This window comes from Lagenorhynchus albirostris, chromosome 5, assembly GCF_949774975.1.
Source record: "Lagenorhynchus albirostris chromosome 5, mLagAlb1.1, whole genome shotgun sequence".
Taxonomy (NCBI): domain Eukaryota; kingdom Metazoa; phylum Chordata; class Mammalia; order Artiodactyla; family Delphinidae; genus Lagenorhynchus; species Lagenorhynchus albirostris.
In genome coordinates, this window is record NC_083099.1 from 72,514,082 (window position 1) to 72,532,197 (window position 18,116).

Here is an 18,116-nt window from a genome sequence, read left to right on the forward strand (position 1 = left end):
TGAAGTTTTCCTTCTATTGCTAGGCAACAAAAAAAGGATCTAGATAAAACAACCAACCAAAATCTATGAGAGGGAAATTTACAGCGATAAGCAGAGAAGAAAAAAGACCTGCTGCCTGAGCAAAAATATCTGCTCTCCCAAGACTCACAAAGGAAAAGAAGCCAGAGAGCAATTGCTGAACCATTTTACCATGTCATCTGTATAAGTATAAAGTTGTTCTGCTTTAACTACGAGACCCCCAAATGAATTTAAAATCTAATTATTACCAAATCAGAATCTCATTTTATTCTGCTGATATACCATTTCCAGACTTCTGATCTATTTTTTAATCTTTTCTAAGCTAAAATTTGAGTGGTAGGAAAGCTTGTTTTTTTACTTTTATTATTTTTTTTTTGCAGTACGCGGGCCTCTCACTGTTGTGGCCTCTCCCGCTGCGGAGCACAGGCTCCGGACGCGCAGGCTCAGCAGCCACGACTCACGGGCCTAGCCGCTCTGCGGCATGTGGGGTCTTCCCGGACCAGGGCACGAATCCGTGTCCCCTGCATCGGCAGGCGGACGGACTCTCAACCACTGTGCCACCAGGGAAGCCCAAGCTTTTTTTTTTTTTAAATAAGCCTTTTCTTCAAATTTTCATTCAAATAAATTGGAAAAATCTGTTTTTCTACTGTTGAGCGGAAGGTATATACTCATAAACGTATACATAAAATGACAGTGAAAGAGACATTTGAATGCTCCTAGATGGGGGCAGAAGCCCGAGCAGTTTAGGTGGAACTAGAAGCTGCAAGAACATAAGAAGACCTGTCCTTCCAAGCTTCCCAGCTCCAGAGAAAAGTCACCCACCGACCTTCTGACTAATCAGCTGGGTGCAGCTTCATCAGCAAACACCTTAAGAAAACATTTACACTTAAAATATCAGGAAAAAAAAAAACTGTTTAACTTAAAATCTTGAAGTTCACTCTTACCTCACGAATCAGGTCATAGTCTTTGAATAATTTTCATTTTAAAGTGCTTAAACATAAAGGCCTCAAAAATGGCCTAGTAATACTATCACTTAAGTGTATATCTGTTACAAAATTATAATGTATTTAAAGTCTAACATTCAAGTTTAAAACAAATGGGTGAAATTCAGAATTAACGCTGAGACTTCACCCTTAATCAGCACTCTTACATCTTGGTACATCATGAGTCAGTAGTACTGTCTGATCCATAGGATTAAAGTGGGACACCCTAGATTAGAAGTATCTAGCTGAAGTGCCTCTATTCTCAAAGTTCTTATTTGTTCCTATTAAAGTAGACCAAAAATAAGTCATAAATACAGTCCTCTGAGAAAGGAATGGTCCCATATTTATCTTAGTTATATATTAATCTGGCTAAAATAAAAGTAAATGGCTGAAGCTAGCATAAAGTGCAGAAATTTCAAAACATACTTAAACAGGAAAGATAGATGATATCACAAGCCACTTTTAAAATAATATATTAGTAGTCATTGAAAAAAAATCAAACATACTCACTTAAAACTGAACATTCTCAATTATTTTAGTCATGAATTCCTAAAATTTTTAACCAGCATGTATATGAATTTAAAACAGATAAATTAGTAATTCATATACTCAAATTCATGAAACTGGAGATCTAATTATTACTCTCTTCTTTGTGAAGAATGTCTAATCAGGATATGTTCATCAAAGAAAGAAATCTGATCAGCAACATTTCTTGCTTTTCTTGACATCTCGACTCAAAAATTACTCAAAATGAGAATTGAGCTGATCCTGAGTTCTCTCTAATAAGAATACGTCTACTTTGCCATCCATCAAGCTCATGAAATATTCTTCTAAATACTTCCATTTATCCAACAGATATTGTACAATTACTTGGGGCAAAGGTACAACATAAAATTTGACCTTTTCCCTATACCTTTTAAACTAACTCCATTTGCATTATGGACTTCTTAACCTACTGGTAAATTTTATTCTTAAATCTTCCACTCATTTTTAGATCAAATACGGAACTCTTAATTTAATAAACTTCTTCTAGGCATTTTCCATACTGACTGTTATATGTCAACACATAGTGATTTGTTTTTTTCCCTGAACACAATTTATAGAAATTCCCTGAATAACAAAAAGAAAACAATTTTGTTATATTCACTTGACAGCCAAAAAGAAAATGACTGCTGTGCTGCTGTAAGTGTATAAAGATATGTTATCATTCCATTCGCCTCTCTGGAATGTATATGGAAGACATCTGTACAGCAGATAAAGAAGTCAGCAGCCAGAGTTAGATACAGCAAGTAAATGTGTTCTGTAATAGGAATAGTTACGGATTTTTAAAGGCTCGGGAGTGAGCCACTCCCAAGAATTCAGTAAGTACAGTATATATACCTAACAACTCACAATTTACAAGTAATTTATAAAAACTCTGTAGCATTAAGTTAGTTTGCTAAAGAACTATGAATCTTCCAATTGTAAACTGATAAATTCCTGGATGCATTTCTTATACTGCATTTCAGTATGGTTATTAGTAGAATATTGACCTGGCTGTCCATAAAGTCCTTCTGATTCCCGCATCTCTTCATTCATTCTTGCTAAACGTAACCTAAAATTAAATAAAAGAATTTTTTAGATAAGTTATACAATATAAATATTCATAAACTAATGAATTACATACACAGCTAAGACGTATTCATGTAATTTTTTCTTTTACCAGTATTTGCCACTGAAACAAAAGTACTTTTAGTTTATCAGGCCCAGCAATCTGAGATACAAAAATAACTGTATTTTATCTTATACAATTCTCATGAGAGAAGACAATAAAAGACTTCTAACAAGGGCATTTCACTTCTGTTTAAGCAGGTTCCCGGCAGCACCTCTAGCAGCTTACTTCCTCCAGACACAGAGAATTCCTGGCTCCTAAAGCAACCTGTCAAACTTTAACTGCCAACTGCTGAAATTATTGCTTCTATAGAATGGAAGCAATAGCCTGTCATAAGTTCATTCTGGTTCACCCTGAGGTACGGTAGTTCCAGATGTATAAATAGCACGTGTTATCTATAAATATTAGGGATATATTCTGACCTACAGACATTATAATAAGTGACCATAGGTTACCAAGATTTTTGCATGGTTACCATATTGATTATACATTCTTTTTTGGGTTATTTATCCTGGCAGCAGGAAGACCTGTAGCACTGGATTAAGGAAACAAGAATTTCCTCTCATTTTCTTACTGACTTTAAGCAACATTTTGAAACAGGCAAATGTTACCTGTGGTGCCCCTCTCCTACTCTGTACTTCTTGCCTGTCCTCCAGGCCGCCAAATCCTCAACGCCTTCCCAGACTTCTGTCACCCTCTTCTAGCATGCTCTCTCTGGCAGTTGCCGCATCTGACATGGGCTTTCTTTATCTTAAAAGTACCACAATTCCCTGCCATTTCCTTTCCAACCATTGTGTGAATTAATAATAGCAAGATAAGTCTCCCTTTTTGGTATTTGGACTTTTCACAGAGGATGCCTGTTTCAAAAAATTGTAAGTGAAACTGACGTCCTCATACAAAGTAAAATGAGAAAACTTAAGACAATTTGGGACCCTATTTTGGGGGAAGAAGGCCCATTACTGTAAGAATTGCCTGGGAAGCTGCAGCCAGGGTTAATTTCTCTGTATATCACTCCTATCTTTTCTTTAATAACTTATCTTTCTCCAATTTTAAGTCTATAATGATTTAATAGATGTAAATTTTCCTACAATAGACTCCATAATAACAATAACCCCTCCAGTGAGGAAAAGAAGCTAAGTACAGAGAAAATATGTCTTGCTCTTTTGTTTTTTCGTTTTGTTTTAATCTGGCAGGGGTCAGGGAGGGGTGATATATGGCAAGTCAAGAATTCTCAGTGGGAGCTCAGGAGTTCAAGACAGTCAAGGGAGTTTCTATCTGTAAGTGACTGAAATTCAGTAGTGTAGATGGAACTATCTCTACTTATTTAACAGGGAATCAGCAATGCTGGGCTTCATTCAGAATAGACTGAATAAGCGATTCATACAACATATGCTTGAGACTCCCTACACAACAATAAAGTGTAGGTGACAACCACACTCCTAGATTCCAAGTGTAATGAACAACTCTGATCTAAGATGAAAATCAAATAAAGACCTCAAGATTCTTTCTTTAGTAGGTCATGTTAAATTGTATTCAAACATTCCAAAACAAATATTTTTACCTCAAAATAGAGGACTCATACAAATAATTCTTTAAAAAAGTAAGTACAAACAGGTCCCCTAATTATCACTGCCCAAAGGAAATGCAACTGCAAAAGTTACTAACATCAATGCAGTTGGTTTCCCTGCTTATAATCCTCTAATTCCTGAGGTAGTTGAAAAATTGCCTGTTACTATACCAATCCAACTCCCACCCCAGTACTGTACTGAGAGTTAAAGAATCAGAAAAGTTACTGATTTTCTGTTCCTACTGGCCAGGCAGTATAACAGAAGTGGCTAAGCACATGGGTTTTAGAGCCAGAATTCTTGGTTTCAAATCCCAGCCCTACCACTTACTAGCTTCTCAAATTATTTGTGGCTTGGCTTCCTTATAAAATGAGGCTGATAATAATAAAACCTTCCTCACAGGGTTGAGGTGGGAACCAAGTAAGTTCATGTATGTAAAGTGCTTCATACATTTAACGTGCTTAGAGAAGTAAATGGCTTCTAGTAAAGAACCAAGTTTAAATTTCATGCCTACACACGAAACTCTACGTTTAAACACTGTATTAAGTAATACGGTGTATGGAAAATAATCAAGTGAAAAGAAAACACTTACAAGGTCACTATATCAGCGTTGGCTGCTTCCACAGCTATACTCAAAGGGTCCTTCCCTTCTTCATCAGTGGCATGTTGATTGGCACCTCGTTTTAGGAATAAACATACCTGCCTGTTTAAGGGAACAGTGTTTATGAGATATTGCCGATAAGAAAAAAAATTAGTATTCACCTTAAGAAATAAAAAGCACTACTTAAAGAAATAACATTTTCATTAGGAAATTCTTGATTTCATTCTACAAAGATTTATTGACTATTGACTCTAATAATAAAAATCTACCATGATCAACATTTTATAAATCTTATGAAATTTTCACATTTAACCTGATAATATACAGCATAGTGAGATGTGTAAATTATGGTCCCTACCCTCCAAGAATATCATAAAAAGATGTACACAGATCACTATAAATGTAAATAAAACAAAAATCACTCAAGGTCATTATCTGGGAAAGAAGAAAGCCAAGGCAATGTTAACATCATAATACATTAACGATAATACAACAGCAACGAGTGGGAAGTAATCTTGCCGCTGTATTCCACAAATATTCATAACTTGAAGAAACTGACAAAAAATGAAAAAAAATGAAAATGAATAAATGGAGTCTACAAAGTAAAATGGGAATAATTATGATTATGAAGAAAATACAAAGGATGAGTTAAATATAACCATTTTTAAGTAGAGAAAAGTTTTTATGATAAAGTTATTGAACTGAATCTTCTTGCTAATAGAGGGAAACAAAATAAGCTATGATGAAAATAGAAGATGCTATAAAATAAACATTAAAAAAGGACAGTTTCTTGTTTGTCCAGGTAATAAGACTTGGAGATCCTGAGATGTTTTATTGAAAAACAATGACCTATGACACAAACTTTACATAAGGCCAATATTTTGACTTTATTTGTACCCTCTAGTAGAAAGCCCATTTTTACGGCTTTATTGTTCTGTGAATCTAAATATTGCTCCAGAAGCCACACAACAATAGCACAAAATAAGAATTAACTACCTTGTGGGAAAACTAAAATTTACAAAGTTACAAAACTCTCCCAAAATGTATGTGCTACCTACATAATGTATGTACATGCATAAATATACACAAATACAGACTTCAGTTGCCTGATGAAATCACCACAGTTTTAAATACTAAAACAGATCTATATAAAGAATTAGTAAAGTTCAAAGTAAGCTTGGCAATTTTCTTATCTGAAAAGTAACCATATCTTTTTTCTGAATGAAATTTTTAAAAATTTTAAGTTCCAGCATGAGAGTATAAGTCAAGGAAAGTATAACTTTATAAGCTCTAGCTAACAATCTTAACCTGAGAAAGAGCAAAACATTATTTCAAAATAATTTTTTCAAATAAAATCTACTTAAATATATAAGCACTAGTTTACCCCGTGTGCCCTAAGACAGTGGCATGGTGCAGTGGTCCCCGCCCTTGCACATCTCTCTGGTTCACATTAGCACCATTCTGAAGGAGAAACTCGCATGTCACCAAAGAGCCCTTAGAGGAAAAAAGAAGATAACAATGGAGAAAAAGCAAACAAACAACAATATATTTCTATTAACAGAGTATTTACTTTACTCTAATAGCCTTTCTATTGTATTTTCCCCAAAAGAGAAAATACCCCCCTGCAAAAAGCAGAAAAATGATAAATTATATTATTTTCTTCCCAAGAACTACTTCTAACTGGGATTCAGTTTGTGATCTAGCAAAACCCACTACTTTCATTACTAGAACTCCCTCATTAAGAAAAAAAATTGAGCTTATACAAAGTGATGTTCAGAAATCACTACTAGCTGCTGCTTCTATTTTCTATCCCATCTCTTAAAGCAAACAATAATGCTAAAGCTATGCTCAAAATGAATTATGATTTTTTTTTATGCTCTACTACCACTGAAGACCTGAATTTACAAATTCATACCCCTAATACAGCCTGAATAAGTGGTGTTGCTTTGTTTTCCTCAGAATTAGCCCAGTTCACATCTGCGCCATGAGCCAAAGCTTCAGCCATTTTAGGAAGATTTTTTTCATACGAAGCCCTATAAAGCTGGAGTCCTGGATTAAGATGTTGAGAGTCAAGAAACACAGAAGAATCCTGCCTTTCTGTCTCTGAAAAGCAAACACAAATACATCAATAAAAATGAGCTCTTGGCAAGGAGGGAGGGAAAGAATGGGGAGTCATTGCTTCATAGGTACAGAATTTCAGTTCTGTAAGATGAAAAGAGTTCTGTGGATAGATGGTGGTGATGGCAGCACAACAGTGTGAATAGATTTAATGCCACTGAACTGTACACTTGAAAATTGTTAAGATGGTAAATTTTACGTTATGTGTATCTTACCACAGCTTTTTAAAAAAGCGAACTCTTACCTGTATCACAGTATGAAAGTTGTGACATAAGAAGCCACTAGTTTAACAAAATGAGCTAATGGGAGATGTTCACAAAGGAATCTTATTTCCTATAGACTAATCACTCTCCACAACCTTCTTCTCTTATAAATACATCGACTAGTACACCAGGCCTTTATGGTCTTGCCAGTATCCAATGGATAGGTAAATTACTCTGTATTAGATTAAAATTAGGTATATATGAGTATAAGCCTGGACTTAGAGACTCAGAAGAGGCAGTAAGAACCCCTAAAGGATTTCACTACTAGACCAAACCTCACTTTATTCCTAGAATGGTCCAATACCATCATCACAATTTGCAGTACAAGCAATTCAAATAATTTAAAGAATGCTTACTATCCTGAGTATTCTGCAAGATCATAACCACTGAAATCATAAAGGAGAGAATATAGGAGGAAAGCACAGGTCAGAAGAAAAACCTAACTTGGGGGGGATGTGGGGGATTTGCTGATCTCTTTCTCCTGATAAGAAAAGACAGCCACAAAAAAACATAACGGGTAGTAAGAAATACCATTCACGTGGATTAAAAATTATCCTTAGCTATTGACACATATCTTGAGGCTTAGAAAAATGTACAGCTAAGAGAGAACTTCCAAATATGAAAATAGCTGCTTTCTCATTCAGCAGTATTAACTGCCCCTTAGTACCTTCTGAAAGACTAACCACTTCCTTCAGAAACTATTTAATCAAACTTGGCATTTTCCACATGCATTTTTCAGCAAACAATACCAATTAACATGGAATTTCACCAAAACTCACCCGGCTCATATAAACTATTGGCTGACACTGTGGAAGGTAAAGATTCTCTTCCATCATCAGAGCTCTGCTGGATTCCACTGTCATTACTTTTGACTGTTTTAAAGAAAAACCAGCTAGTGATTAAAGTTTGCACCATTAAGAAAAAAAGTCCCACAATCAATGAGGTTTTAAAATGAGCTCTGATACGTCAACGTGATCTCAGTCACCACCAGTAGAATAAATTTACGACAATTTTAATCCTTTGGAACACTTCACGTATCAAAATATGAATCAGTCATGAAGCCTGGCAATAAACTTATTTTCAGAGTCGCAACATATCTCATTACCCCGTAATGTGTCAGGGGTAGTAAAGAGTTAATTTATCGTATGACTGTAAGTAATGTGTAATTCTGAGACAATGGGTAACATCTAGAGAAATGGCCACACCGCACAATGACCACGGGCACAGACTTGGAATGCTCCACAAGAGTAGTACTTACTACTACGTAGTTTTGAAGAAGTATCAAAGTAGGAGAAGAGTGAATCTAGCTCATCAGGACAGAACAGAGACTCCCTCCTGGCCTCGTCGCTATTTACAGCAATCACTGGGGACATGCAAGTTAGCAAAGCACAAAGCAGGCCATAAGAAGGGAAAAGGGCAGGAAAAAACGTTACTGGGAAAAATTTAGGAGGAAAAAACAGGAAGGCTATTAGGTGGTTAATCAGATATTTAGGGCTTTTTGCATGACAGATTTGCAATTCCCATCTCCCCTTTCATTTTAAGCAGTTTTATTCCTTAAGAATATACACATTATGGTTGAACCTTGAACAACACAGGTTTGAACTACGTGGGTCCACCTATACTCAGATTTTTTCAATACTAAATACTACGGTACCACATGATCTGGGATTGGTGGCATCCACGGATGCAGAACCAATGATACAGAGGAACTGCAGAGCAGACATGGAGGAAACGCATACATGGAGGGCCAACTACAAATTATATGAGAAGTTTCAACTGATCGGAGAGTCAGTGCCCCAACCCCCGAGTTGTTCAAGGGTCAAGTGTACCTAGAAATGTGAATTATCAGAACACTGCTTAAATTTAACTGTTGTAAAGACAGAGAAATCCAATTTTTCTGTTGGATATACAGAAGGAAACAGTTTTTAGCATTTAAAAAATCTACAACAGCTACTAATTCAGAGATTAAGAAAGTGACTTCAGCTTAAGAAAACATTTATATAGATAACAAGTAAACCGTAATACCTGAACTTTGGGGAGATGCTCTAACTTGTTCACTTGGCCCAAGTTTAGAAATGCTCAGCCTCTTTTCTTCACAACTTTTGGAGACAATCTGTTTTTCCTGCTCAGGAGGTGATGATGATATAGAATATTTATCCACAAATTTTCTCTCCACATATTTTGCTCTGATATACGCCTCTTTCTCCTGTCTGGTTGGTATACATAAAAATGTCATGATGTTCTGCTTAATATCTTAGCATGGCTAATACTGAAAAGAAGCCATTACATATTGAATTTTTCAAAGAAAGTCACTAAATGTCATACTAGTTAAAACTGAATTTGCAACATTCTACAACATGTTTTCCTTCCCAATATTTAATGAACTATGATTTCATGTTTAAATGAAAAACAAACAATAAAATGAAAAATCACAAGTATTAACATGGCACTCTCTTATTGTCTTAATTTCTATGCTCATTCATTCCCATACATATTCTCTTTTGCTTTTTACAGAATGAAAAACATTACCAAGAAACTATTAAAATTTACAGAAGTTAACTTTAATTCCATTTTTACTCCAATAAATAATGTCACACACTGAACTATCACTAGTCATGACCATAATTCTTCGTAAGACAACTACTTCAAAACAACATAGCATTTCTAACTTAAGGGGGACCAAAAAAGGTATCACATTTAAAATTTTTGATTTATGATACAACTATAAAACACCAAGTTTGTTCTATACCTTTTCTTACTTACATCTTTCTAAAATGCCTAGGTCTTTGGCTAAAATAGGATATCTCAAGGTCTGAAATAACTCAAACAGACATGCTTTAGCAAAAAAATAAGAATCTGATTTAAGTGGTATTGGTTTAGAGGGCAATAACTTTTAAAAAGTATTAATTATCATAAAAATATAATCAAACATAGGATTATGGCAAATAAAATTTTAATACCTAATATAAAGAATCATAAAGTCTAAAAATAACATGAACAACAAAACTAATTATCTACCTTGAAGGCGGCCACTTCGTTCAGAGTCTCCATATATAGAATTGGAAGTAAAATTTCAAACAGAGCAATTAAGTAAGTACTCTCCCCTACCAGAAGCTACCCTTTTCATCTGTAATTCTTCAATATAATAATGCCATGTATGAAATACATAATTAACAAATATTTGCAGAACGAAGTCAAACAATGTGATACTATTCATTGTAGGTAGTAGAAACTTGATCCTTGGAGACATTAATGAACAGATTAACTTTTTTTAAAGGCCTGCCACTAATAGAACTTTGTCTCCTTTAATTGCTAAGAGTTTTTATATTCCTATGTGGAGTCTTTTTTTTTAATTAATTTATTTTTAATTTATTTATTTCTGGCTACTTTGGGTCTTTGTTGCTGTGCGCAGGCTTTCTCTAGTTGTGGCGAGCGGGGGCTACTCTTCAATGCAGTGTGCGGGCTTCTCATTGTGGTGGCTTCTCTTGTGGAGCATGGGCTCTAGGCATGCAGGCTTCAGTAGTTGTGGCATGCAGGCTCAGTAGTTGTGGCTCACAGGCTCTAGAACGCAGGCTCGGTAGTTGTGGCCCACGGGCTTAGTTGCTCCGCGGCATGTGGGATCTTCCTGGGCCAGGACTCGAACCTGTGTCCCCTGCATTGGCAAGCGGATTCTTAACCACTGTGCCACCAGGGAAGCCCTGGAGCCTTAATTTTTAAGATTCTCTCTCATCTGGAGACTATAATTTATTATCTGACTAGTAAAATATAATTATCTAATTAACAAACCCAAGAGAGACACAGACACATTTTAACAGAAGCAGTAATGATCTCTTCTGAACAGTCTGCTTCAATAATACATATCAATTAAAGTGAAATAAAATAACAGCTATATTCAAGATGGTGGGGGGGGAATGAGGTAACACATTAACACAACAGTACCTTTGTCCTGGTTGCGGTTTCTTTATTCCCATTTTTTCCACATTAGCTTCATAAACTCTATTCATAACATCATTCCCCAACTCACACATAAGCTGTTTGGCAGAAAGAAAATAAGCAATAATTTCCTAAAAAACACTGTATAAATCCTTAAGCAAACAGAGCTACTTAGTTCTTTTTGCATGTTCTGCAAATGCTCATTTCACAAAGATGCTTAAAGTTAAAACAAAAGGAGACAAGGACTGAGAGCAATATCACCATTTTGCCATTCTTCACCAGAATACCTCCCCTAGAAGATTACTACTCCTCAAGAAAGCGTTTCTCCTCACCCATCTTCTACCAGATTTCTATCCCTTACTGTGGCTAGCACAAGGCTACACATTCACAACATCTGCTAAGTTAACTGAAAAAAGAAGCCTAAGTCCAGACACGGTAAGGTTTAAACAACTCAGAATTGAAGCAAACTATTTTCTCCTTACTCTTTATTTATAAGTATTTCTAAATATTTTTTAAATGTATCAGACAGTTGTGTTTCAACCAAAGCTTCTAAACTGAATCCACTGAGTTCATATCTACACGCAAAGTTGATGCAGAAATTAGATTGCTAGCCACCACCCCCCACTTTCTTCTCCTTTGAATTCATAACAATTTATGGAATCTATCGAAATAGGGCTCTACCACAGGAGCCAACTTAATCACTTTCATTTAGACGTTTCCACAGTGATTCCACAAAGAAAACTTTTTACTTTACTTAATTGACAGGATTATTGGTTTATTTATGGGTTGAAATAAAAACACAAGCACATTAAGAACACAATTTTCAGACAGAAATAAATGTAGGATACACTACAAGCTTTAAACAAACGTATATTTTTTACAGTATGGTAAACTAAATGGTGGGAATTAAAATGGGTATACTATTAACCAGTATAAATTTTGTAAATATTAAAAACCCAGTTGTGATATAAAATCATTTATGACATTTTCATAGATATGAATCCTTACACAGGAAAAAGGATGTCTTAGTCTGATGACTACTACCCCTTAAAAATGTAAATTTGCAAATGTGTTATGCTAAAATATGCAATAATAGTGACATGCTATACCAATCCATCACGCAGCTCACTATAGCAATATCTAATATTTTTAACAAGAATTTTGTAATTATAAAATATAAAATTAAGGCACAGAATCTAAGATAATTTGTGAGAAAACATAAAAATGCAGGGGTGCTGGTTTCCTTAAAAAGTGAACTGACAGGGCTTCCCTGGTGGCGCAGTGGTTGAGAGGCCGCCTGCCGATGCAGGAGACACAGGTTTGTGCCCCGGTCTGGGAAGATCCCACGTGCCGCGGAGCGGCTGGGCCCGTGAGCCATGGCTGCTGAGCCTGCGCGTCCGGAGCCTGTGCTCCGCAACGGGAGAGGCCACAACAGTGAGAGGCCCGCGTACCGCAAAAAAAAAAAAGTGAACTGACATGGAGTTAAGAGTGCTACATAATAAGCTTAGCAATTTAAAAAACCAATAACAAAACACCAGATTTGCCAAAATAACATCAGATATGTTCCAATACAATTTAATTCACTGTTAGCACTGAGAAACTCACACATTTGTAAAACCAGATTCTAAAATCCTGACTTTGGGGGATTCCCTGGCAGTCCAATGGTTAGAACTCTGCCTTTCCACTGCAGGGGGCACGGGTTCAATCCCTGGTAGGGGAACTAAGATCCTGCACAGCTATGTGGCAAAAAAATAAATAAATAAATAAAATCTTGACTTTTATGTGAAAACATAAAATATTTTTAAGCAAATATTCATTTTACCTTTAAAAGTTCAGGCTCCCAGGTGTCTAAAGTTAAAGATCGTACTTTTGAAAAGTGAACTCCAAGACTCCTAAGTGGGGGAAAAAAAAGACTGCATTAATATATAAAACTTTCAAGTCTCTATTTGCACATTATGCAAGTTATTTTTCTCTCTTAATGTGACATAGTCTCTAATATAGGCCTCAACACATACATAAATAGGGATAGATCTTCTAGTTAATAATGAATGGTGAATCAAAGTCCTCAAAAGTACTTCACAAACCAGAATTTTATCCACTTCATAAAAGATACAAAAACACACTGGCAGTCAAACTAGGCAAGTGGGAAAGGTCCTCTAACCAATGAGACACAGTAATTTACAATGTGTGTTTAACGGAAAGAAGTCTCTCATCCTGGGCAGGCCTACCCACCGGTGAATCCCAGAACACTCGATACACAGGGTGATGCCCAGGTTGATGCTGGCCCACCGTGGGTCTGCCAGACCACAGTCACAACAGCTGGCATTGCCAGGAATACACTGGACTCGCTGCAATGCACTTTCTCCTTTCAATAATTTATCTTTTGACTCATTTCCAGAATCCAGGCTTCCCGTGGATGGAGATGATTTCTTATCCAGCTTCTAAAAGAATTAAGAATTATTAAAAAAAAAAAAAAAAGGATTGTAATACTACGTTGCACACTGCATGCTCCAAACAAATGCTTCTAATCAACAAATTGAAGGCCTATTATGGGCCTAAACCAGGCACTGTTCTAAGCACCGGGGATTCAAGGATGAAAAGATATAGTTTCCTCCATCAATTGGCCTTTAGTCTTGTGGGGAGAAACACATTAATATTGAAAAATAACCCGACACAATGAATGTATGTACAAGATAAAATGGCAAAGAGAAAGGGGAACAGTAAATTAACACACAGGATGAGAGACAGAGAGAGTACACGTGAGACTATAAAGACTCAAGAATAAAATAAATACCAAAATTTTTATAAATTTTATACCAAGTTTTTCCAAGGTATTCAATGAACTGCAAGCAAGTTGTTTCAATTACTGCAGTGAATTACTGAAAATGATATGGCCTTTTACTATGAGGAGATCAATTGCATAATTATAATTACGAGTGAATCAACAACAGAATGCACGATGTCTAAAATCTCAGGCAAAACGAGGAGAAAAGCAAAGGTGGTAGATAAGCAAAAAGCTAATTTTTTAAGTGAACAACAAAGTCTATACCAATAACGACCAAATACAAACATGTAGTTTGGGGATCCTAAGCAATTAAAGATATGACCTAAAAAGTCTTCTGGTTTAAAAATATTTCAACAAGCCAGTGTTTTAGTATAAAATCAACAGAAATATAATTTGGCCCTTGTCTTGCCCTTCTTGAAAACTCAATTCAATAGCCATTAGGTGGGGCTAAGTAAAGAAAGTGTGGGGATACAGTATGCCAGAGAGGACTCAGCTGGGTGAGGAGCATACCCTCAAATGAGAGTGACCCTGTGCAGGTTGCTGTTCCCAAGCAGCAGAAGGAGGGCATTTGCATAGGGAGACAGCCCAACAAAGGAAATGAGAGCCTGAGGATAGAGAGGAACTACAAAGTGGGAGTGCCACCTAGTGAGAGATGTTAGAGCCTGGCAGGTGGGAAATGGCAGCAGGGAAGGGATATTGGTCACATACAGGGGAACTGATTATGTAACTAAACCTGCTAAAAATAAGTGGGAGCCAGATTTCTCACTGCAGAGAAAGGGCTCATTTATATAAAAAGGGAGAGAGTTAGAACAAACCCTGTTATATTAAATTAGGACTGGAGATAACAACAGGTGCCCTAATGGTTTCAATACAAATAGATACATAAAGTTATACAGATGTAAATGTGTATATATACATGTATATTCCCTTATCTTGGTTTCTACAAACTATTCTCCACGAAAAAGAACTAGGGCAGTTTGCAGAAACTACTGATTTCAAGGCTAGTACAGAGAAACTACAAGAAGATGAACTCGGAACATCTCATCATGTTAGAAAGTCGAGAACAACTCAAAGATTGTTGGGAACATGTCAAAAGGATACAGAATCCAGGGCTCCACTGGACTGGCCAAACTTGGGTCAATTTGAGAAACAAAACAAATAATGATAGTAATGAATTATAATACACTGAATAAAATAGAGGCCTATCTTGATATAATTATATTTTAAAATTTAAAGCCTGATGAGGAACAGAATATCTACATAGTCTCAAAGTACCCCCCCACACACACATAAAATACTATTACAAAGATAACATTATAGTAGAGAAGTCTAGCAGACACTACCTTACTCAAGTGATCAAAGTTAACATCACCAATAACGGGACAAATCAAAATCTTGTGCCACCTGAAAGGATGCAGTGAGAAGAACACAGCATCATTTATACAACATTCCTACAAAAGATGCATAACCTTGTGAGTAAACAAACCAACAATGAGGGACATTCTACAGAAATCTGTAATCTTGAATACAACCAAGGTCAAGAAGGTCAAAGTAAGACTGAGGGACTATTCCTAACTGAAGGAAACTGAAGAGTCATGACAACTAAAAGAGACCTGTGCTTCTGAACTGCATCTTTTTGCTGTAAAGAACATTACTGGGACAACTGTTAAAACAATGATATTTGAGAATTAAAAGGAAGTAATGCATCAATGCTCATTTCTTGATTTTGATGATTGTACTATGCTTATACAGGAGAAATGTCCTAATTGTGGGAATTACTCACTAAATTAATAATGGGTGATGGGGCATATGTTAGCAGCTTACTCTGAAACAGTTCAGGGGAAAAAATTGTTTGTATTATACTTGGAACTTCTCTATAAATTTGAGAGTACTTTAAAATTTTTTAAAAAAAGAAATAAAATCTGCTTTACTAAAACATGTTTGATTATGTGAATTAGCTCATAAGCAATTACCATATAGAGAAAGGATGTCAATATAATGCAGAAATCATGTTGGTTCAGTCCCAATTTTTTCTTTATTAGCTAATGCTTTTGGCCGACAGCAAAATACACTAACACAGCAGAACTTGGGCTGGCCACCTCAAGGAACACAGGACTGAAAATGACACCCATCTCCCCATTCTTCTTGGCTCATTTTGGCCATGTGCTATGACTTGAAAGTGTTTACTGCACCATTCTCTCTGATCTTTATGTACTTTGTATATGTCACCAAAGCCTCAACCCTTCTGTACCCTTCCTTTAAGCTATCCTCACCAATTTTTAAAGTTAAGTCCTATCTGTATTCTATATTATAGTGTTCATTTATTAGGAATTTAACTAGGCTAATATTGGGTTGGCCAAAAAGCTCATTCGGTAGTGAATAAGTTGTTCCATAAAGTTCTTCATGAAAAATGTGTCTTTTATCTTGACTTAAAACCAAACAAACTTTTTGGCCAAGCCAATATTTTTACTGAGATTCTAAAGTTCCAAAAATTATTCAAGTTACAAACTTACACGTTTTTTAGGTTGGCCCTATCCCTATTTTTCCTGTAATCCCTGCTATTTCTGGTGTATGATTTTGCTAACATAGGTATTTCAGCAACACCACTAGCTCCTTCATCAAGATGATCTGGATACACACCTAAATTTGTTCCCTCTCAAAACTCCGCTAAAAACTAGAGAATTTTTTTAAAGGCAATTACCCAGAGCCCTTAATGGACAAAGCTGTGATAATCTGAATATGAAAAAAGAGTAATTACTGCAATTAATTGGGACCCACTGTATTTACCAAAAATCCATGAGTGTATAATGATATCCCAAAAAACATGTATCCGTCCCCACTTAAGGTAGCTAATAAATCAACCAAATGTGGTAATTAAAAGCAAAAAATCAAGCATTTTATTAAACTAACTAAATAGCTCCGTTGATGAAGAAAACCTGTATTTCACACAGGAATGCAGACGGGAATGACAGAATTAGAAAATCATCATTTTGCAATTCCTAATGAAATTACAAATTCAGTTATAAAACTATTAGATGAATGGTTGATGGAGCATAGATCTTATAGGGTCAAAGTAACACAAGGTAGATTTTGTTACACAAAATAACAAAGTAGACTGGGAACAAAAAAGGAAATGGAACATGACAATGGAGGGATCATATTGTCATGTCCCTAATCCAATGTGTCTGCTTCATGTTCACACAGAACATTTTCGCATTAACAGTGGCTGGATAACAATATTGTATGTCTCCTGTTGCAGCATAAAGTATACACATTATCTATGTTGCAATCTATGAGAAGGAATTCTATAGGAACAAATAGCCTAACCTTTTCAGCACGTCATTGTTATGAAAAAAAAAGAACTGTTCTAGATGGAAAGACAAGGAACATAAGACCAGATGCAATGCCCAGTCATAGAGAGCTCCTACTTTGTAAAACAGGTTGTAAAAGACATTTTTAGGACAACTGAAGACACATGAATATAGACTGGGTTACAGACGATATTAAGAAATTACTATTAAGTGTGGAATGACATGATATCTGTAATCTACTTTTAAAAACTTAAGCTTTTTTATTTAAAAAAATTAAGACATTTATCCACAAGAATAGGGAGAACAGGAAAGAAAATAAGAGCAACAAAACTTGGGGAGCTGAAGAGTGGCTGGATGAATGGTAACTGAGTAGACCAAGGTAAAATCTAAGGAAATAATAAGAAAAATCTAAGAGTCCATCAATTTATATCACATAATATTCAAAGGACTCAAGGATTTATACCAGTTATCTTGGAAGTGGGGATGAAAGTAGGAGGACTGATTGTTTAAGAAGCAGTTAGATCGAAGGTGCCCTCCCCAACACTGCCATTAGTGGACTGCTCTCTACAAAGACACACAAATGACTAGAGGTTTATTCTCTGGGAAAGTAAAACAGAAAGTGACTGGATGGGGTTTACCTAAAAGGTGGAAGGCAGAGGATTAAATTAATGTATACACGCCGAATGCTGCGATCCCCAGCAATTAGCTCCAAGCCAGGCCCTTATCCCTATGCAGGAGATTGGTGAGTCTTCTCTGGGGAATCTTAGCTGAAAAGACTCCAAAGACCCTAACTCTGGTTGTTCCTCAACAAATGGTCCACACTTTGCTGAAGCTCACAGTCAACGAAGTCCTAACTGTGTTCTCAGAGCTTCCGAAGAGGTTAGTCCT

General features: G+C 36.0%; 1 protein-coding gene across 2 annotated transcripts in view; it reads right to left on the reverse strand.

Moving 5' to 3' along the window:
• Positions 1–18,116, reverse strand: part of ACAP2 (ArfGAP with coiled-coil, ankyrin repeat and PH domains 2) — a 162,999-nt gene that overhangs the window by 7,056 nt on the left and 137,827 nt on the right. Inside the window, exons 14-22 of one of the 2 annotated variants that reach the window (XM_060150340.1) lie at positions 13,365–13,573; positions 12,955–13,024; positions 11,139–11,230; positions 9,225–9,409; positions 7,979–8,071; positions 6,734–6,921; positions 6,203–6,312; positions 4,810–4,920; positions 2,534–2,595 (exon numbers count right to left, since the gene is read on the reverse strand). In XM_060150340.1, the coding sequence (XP_060006323.1) occupies positions 2,534–2,595; positions 4,810–4,920; positions 6,203–6,312; positions 6,734–6,921; positions 7,979–8,071; positions 9,225–9,409; positions 11,139–11,230; positions 12,955–13,024; positions 13,365–13,573 (1,120 nt within the window). The remainder of the gene's footprint in view (positions 1–2,533; positions 2,596–4,809; positions 4,921–6,202; positions 6,313–6,733; positions 6,922–7,978; positions 8,072–9,224; positions 9,410–11,138; positions 11,231–12,954; positions 13,025–13,364; positions 13,574–18,116) is intronic. The other variant, XM_060150341.1, reaches the window with a different exon arrangement.